Source organism: Pundamilia nyererei, unplaced genomic scaffold (genome assembly GCF_000239375.1).
Source record: "Pundamilia nyererei isolate P.nyererei 1_Seehausen unplaced genomic scaffold, PunNye1.0 scaffold00092, whole genome shotgun sequence".
Taxonomy (NCBI): Eukaryota; Metazoa; Chordata; class Actinopteri; order Cichliformes; family Cichlidae; genus Pundamilia; species Pundamilia nyererei.
In genome coordinates, this window is record NW_005187493.1 from 15,170 (window position 1) to 21,198 (window position 6,029).

Genomic DNA, 6,029 nt, shown 5'->3' on the forward strand with positions numbered 1-6,029 from the left:
TTATCCACTTGCTCTTCACGAATACAAAGACCAAACAAAACAAAAGAGAAAAAGCGTTTACTGCATTTGTTTATTAAACCTACCTTCATTGTATCCTAGTTAGACATCAATTTGTTTTTAACCGAGCCACACGTTCCCCAAGGGATCCAGCATTTTTATTTATTTTTTTTCCAGTTGCATAAATTAGATGCTCTTTTTAAAAATAAATTAATTAATAAATTAAATAAAAAAAATTTGCAATCCCAGCTCTTGCCATGGCACTCGTTGAGAAAAATGTGTTTTCATTTAAAGGAAAGTGGGCTGTATGTATATGGCAACCATCAATTTAAAATTATTATGAAACAGTCATATGCACAATGGTACAAACACAATTGGTTCCGGTGAATATTACATGAATCTGAGGCTAATTTTATGTGTGTACTTGTGGTAAGGTCCAGCCTTTTTACATATTAGAGAATGAAGCCCACCACTGATGCTGTAGTGTAGTTTTGATACTAGCAGCAGCTGCAGGAAATGTATATCTGCAGTTTGTTTGTAATAGTTTGCTTGTTTTTTGTGTTTATTTGTATCAAATTCATGCAATCAAAATTCAAAATAGTTTATCTTTTTAAATATACGTGAATTAGACGTGGCTGTAAAGTTGTTATCTTGGGGGCATAGAGGAGAGGCACTTAATCCACCCATTTCACATAGACTTCCTTTTGGAATAACTTGCATCATTGATTGTTTTTCTTCAGGAAACTGGGTACCTTTGGCTTCCAGACAGATGCTGTTTCTGTTGAGTTAACTGTGGCTTGTTCCTGTGTTTTGTTTTGGGGATTGTTTGTTTTTTAAATATAAACACATGTAGTTTTAGCAAGCTCTTGCCATCAACTATATTTTAGCAAACATGGGTATGCCTGCTTATTAGGGCCAGACAGATGTTTAAGATATTTAAGACTGATATTGATATTTGTTGATTTAAAAAAAAAAAACAAATATCAATACCAACATGCCCTTGCGTTGACAAATCCTGTAACATTATAACTTATAACATATTTTGAGGGTGTTTCTCCCATCTATTCTTTACTTTCATTTTTAAAGACTGCTACAATGCATTGGCAAATCAGTAATATCAGGCAGCAGACTGCTTATATCTGCCTAAACTGTTTTACATTTAAACTAATATTGTAATTTGGCCTGAGTCAGAATTTATGTAATTAATGGCCACACTTGACTTAGACTGAATCATAATAATCTTTGTATAGCCCTGGTGTAAATAACAACCCAACTTTCAAGTTAGTTTCAATGTTACGAAAAGTCATTGCAAAGCAATGCTCTTTCAGGTCAGGGGGTGGCAGTAAATAACCACTGTTAAAAAGCCATTGGGACAATGAATGCATATCATATTTAGGAATCTAAATAAATAATTATTTAAATTAAATCAATGGGAACCAGAAGGAAAAAACTTTTTGCTTTGTCTCCGGTTTATATTTTTGTTATTGTTTTTAACAGTTTCTTAGAGTTAAAAAAAAAAATGCATCAGATAATATTAAATGTGATGCTTGCTATTTTAGCAGGATTGTGTGGGACATCATCTTATTTGAATAGCTTTTCATGCTATCTGATGTCAGCTTTTTAACTGTTAAGAATATACTTAAACCATTATTTTGGGCAAGCATGTACTTAAGCCACATCACTGTCAAGTCTATTGTTGTATGAAAAATAATCTCCTGCCACTTATTGTCTATCCTCAGTTGATACAATGGAGCATGAGTTGAGGAACATCAGTGAGGTGTTTTTAATTAATTTTATTAATTTTTTTTTGTGCGTGCATGGCTGGCTGTTGTGTACAGTCAGAGACACTGAATTGTTCTGTTTTAGCTCACTATGAACTGTTACTCCTGTTGACCTTTAGCTATCCCACAGATTGGGTGCTATATCAAGCAATTTCCTCTGAGAGGACTGTTTTTCTTTTTTCTTGTACCTAAAACTGACTGGTTTCCTTTAAGGTTTTAGTGGGAGATTGTGATGTTATGTAACAGATGTTTCTAAGACATTTCACAGGGGGCTAAGATTTACACTGGGGTTTTTCTGGGTTTTTTTTGTAAATTTCTTCAGGTCAGCAGTTGGTCCAGAAGGTTCTGCCGCAGCGGCCGGCAATAAGCGCTTGCAGCAGACGCAGGCCCAGGTGGATGAGGTATGAAATATGTGAAAACTGGCTTCTATTTAATTTCAGAATTTAATTTGAGGCTAACAGTTCTATTCTCTTATGGCTTATTGATAAGGATCCCCAAAATATGTTCAAATCTTAATTCATGAGTGCTTTAGTGTTACAAATGCACCAGATCGTTTCCTCTCAAGCTAAGAAATTTGAAACCACCTCTCCAAAGATGCCTGCCCTTAATGCTACTTCATCTCCAACTTCAGGTTCATTTCTCAGTTATATGGTTATATGGTTAATTAAATGCTTATGTACCAGTCCAGCTGTACACAAATAAAGGAGAAGATGCAAGTAGAGAAAGATTCAATCAACAATTTGTATTTATTTATTTTTAAATAATTGCATAGTAGCACAGCCGTAATCCAGGAGTGAATAGTTAAATAATGAAAAGATAGTGGGTGGAGTCACAGTGTCAAATAATAAAAAAATCTTTTCAAGCATTAAAAATCCTTAAATAACCTCATCTTGTTCACTTTGCATCATTTTTCTCACCTAGCCTATGGCCTTGAACTCCACCCCTGTCTGTCTCACTTGCTTTGTGTCACTCCCTCTTTTCCTTGATGTTGGTCTCACACAGAACCTTGCATAACTCTTGGCAGCAGTGTTACAATTCACCATAATGTGGAATAATTTGCTCTCTAATACTCCAAAAGACTGCCAAAGGACATTCAGTGAAAGGCAGTCCTCATCCAGTTTTGAGAAATAGCATTCAGAACCATGTCAGTGAGGCCACTAAGAAAATAGGCTGCCAAGTCTCACTCTTAATTCCCTTTACATCTTGCTCTCTCTCGCTCTCTCTCGGTTGTAGCCCTTCTTGGGATAAGCCACTCCCTCATAGATCTTTAACCTCAGCACGTCACAGAAAGTGTCCAATTGGCTGCCAAACGCTTACATAATCACTGTCTCCATGGTTATGTAAGGCATGCACGGGCCTACACCCTCCCCTCCAACCTGCAGCTCTGTCTGAGAGGAGGGGCAGTAGTTGGGTTTGTGGATCAGTGGAACATATGGGTTACGTGTAATCTGTGTTTATGCACATGCATGTGTGTCTGACTAAAAGTGGAGTCTGTAGGAGTTATTTTACCCTGTTGATTTATTTATTTGGCATTTTTCTTCTTTCTCTTATGATTCTTTCCTATGCCCTCCAGAGAAAAACAAATTAGGGCAGATTTATTTACAGTGAGGGCTCAAGATTGCCTAACACCCATGTACATCAAGAAACAGATTGCAAAAAATGAATATTATGTTTGTTTTGAGTAGGTGGTGGACATTATGCGTGTTAATGTGGACAAAGTGCTGGAGCGTGATCAGAAGCTGTCTGAACTGGATGACCGAGCCGATGCACTCCAGGCTGGAGCCTCCCAGTTTGAGACCAGTGCAGCTAAGCTGAAAAGGAAGTACTGGTGGAAGAACTGCAAGGTGCTTAAACAAAGTTTGGTTCAAAAGTCACACACTTTCCACCACTTTAAATAACAATTACTCTAACTGATATGATGCACTCTATTTTTAAAGTCTTCAAAGACTGAGGTTTACTAAATTAATTGTTTTTATTTAACTACACAACTTACAGTATATATTTGCATGACTTATGGTGAAGACTTCCTGTTTTTATTCAACAAAATGAGGAGGTATTACAGATATAGTTCTTGTGTAATAACGTAGAAATTATCTTTAATTGTTTCAGATGTGGGCGATCCTGATAGCTGTCATTGTGTTCATCATCGTCATCATTATTAGTGAGTATTAAGGATGTGCTCATCAACAGTGTTGTTACAGTTTGTGTTACTTCAAACATAAAACAAAGCATTAAGAACTCTCTACAGTGTTGTAGTTTCCCAAACTGTGTTAGGTGTACTGCTACATTGGTGCTCTTTTAAGAGGCAAACACACATCAACTGTTCAAGATCATGTGATGTGTCATTTGATGACTTATCTGATAAGAGTTATAAAGTTTACGGACTTTGCCCCCAAACATTCAAAAAGCTTTATTTACTTAAAGTTTTACATCTACTATCCATACTATTCCCCCATCATTATTCATGCTAGTTCATGTTATGGATGCAGTAAGCCAAGAAGAAGTACACCCAATTACATAATGCAGCCTCTGTCTTTTGCCTTTATGGAATTCCCCCCCACAGTTCCTTTAATGTCATATCTCTCTTTTTTTAATGTCTTATAAAAAACATTTGGTTTAAACAAACTTGTTAATTCATTCACAGTCTGGAATTACTCTAAGTAAGCAACAGGAGGAGGAGGGGTAGAAGATACGATAAAGAAGAGAAGTGGAGCTATGTGACTCGTGTCTCAGAGTAGCTCCACATTTTCCACCTCTACAGGGGTCTTCATTCTTTGTTCTGGATTGCCCTGTGTGCGCGTGTGTGATTGCTTATGTGCCTTAGTCACAGTTTTAACCTATAACATTACAAAATTCCAGACATTACTAGGATATATACATACCAAAGAAAACAAACATATGTACAGAAATGTGTTTATAACTTGACTAAAGCCCAGTTATAAATATGAGTCTAAACAGACTTTGGCAGAACACACACACACACACATACTCAAACCTTAAGACTAGAATTGAAGAACATTGTAAACTCTCCTCAACTTGTATTTTTATATTTTATTAACAATTGTTTGATTCCGTGTGCCAGGCTAAGAGAAGTGCCTTTAAGGATTAGCTGTTCAGTGGTATAGTTTAGATTGTAACAGTAATCCTGCATATGGTGGAAGAGATGCCCCTTCCCAGATTTAAAATATTTCTGCTCTTGATAGTGTAACACCAGTATTTTTTTTTCCTCTCTCATGCTTTTTCTTACTTAATTGGTCAGCTTTACAAATATTAGTGAAATCTAATTACTCATTTTATTTCTGCACATGGTTAAGTGCTGATCAGGTCCAATGTTTAAGGAGTTAATGTTAGATCTGAATGAAGAGGAAAGTCATTCTGACAACACAAAGCTTACTGGTAATGGGTAACGTACTGTTGAACCACCTCACTGTGTCCATTCCTGTTCATGTCATTTTCAGGCAGTAATTGGGATGCAGTAAAAGTTTGCATGAGCTTGTGTTTAGATTAAGTGCTGGTCATGTTTACTATAAGTAGCATCCTCATTGCCTGACAGATTTGCCATAAAATGTAAAAGGAAAAAAAAAAATACACAGAAGTGCCATCATGAGGTATCAAGAGATTAATTATCTCAATTAGTTGCTCTTAAGTGTGGCAGAAAAATGGCCTTTATGTAATAATAATGATCAACAATTAAGAGGAAAGAAAATCTGCAGTTTAGCTTTAGACTTTGATAGGTGTCTCCAATGGAGAACAGCCAAAAATGCAGCCATACCTTCTGAACACATGTACCAGCCAGCCAGAGAACAAGTAGTGCCTTGTGAGCTCCCTGTCCAGCAGATACTGTGCAGCTAGCCTGTGCTATCAGTTGAATTTAACCTTTAATAAAGACCTTTGGATCAACGCCAGTGTGAAGAAACATTCTTGTTGATGCACAATGCTTCTAACACAAAACAATTAAAAATTCTAACATGCCATATTTGTCATACAGTTATTTGCATTCTGTTAAATGTAGAGTTGATCATAGTTAGGCTATAGTATGGGTTTTTATTTTTTATTTTTATTTTTTTTTGTGATGTTTAGGTCAGTACTGCTGAGCATCATGGGTGATATAGAGTGGAAATATTTTGTTGGTCCATGGCATTGTGATACATGTGACACTAACACTGGATTTGGGATTGCTTTGTATATTATTTTCACTCTGTTTGGTATTTAAAGCTCCTGTTTTAGGTTACAGTTTCAGGATTTTTTTTT

General features: G+C 36.2%; 1 protein-coding gene across 1 annotated transcript in view; it reads left to right on the plus strand.

The window, feature by feature from the left end:
* The window catches only part of vamp3 (vesicle-associated membrane protein 3 (cellubrevin)), a 15,759-nt gene extending 10,081 nt beyond the window's left edge, over window positions 1–5,678 (plus strand). Inside the window, exons 2-5 of the mRNA XM_005739428.1 lie at window positions 2,101–2,179; window positions 3,464–3,622; window positions 3,888–3,939; window positions 4,423–5,678. Coding sequence (XP_005739485.1) covers window positions 2,101–2,179; window positions 3,464–3,622; window positions 3,888–3,939; window positions 4,423–4,442 — 310 coding nt within the window. The 3' untranslated portion in view covers window positions 4,443–5,678. The remainder of the gene's footprint in view (window positions 1–2,100; window positions 2,180–3,463; window positions 3,623–3,887; window positions 3,940–4,422) is intronic.
* The last annotated feature ends 351 nt before the right edge of the window (window positions 5,679–6,029 follow it).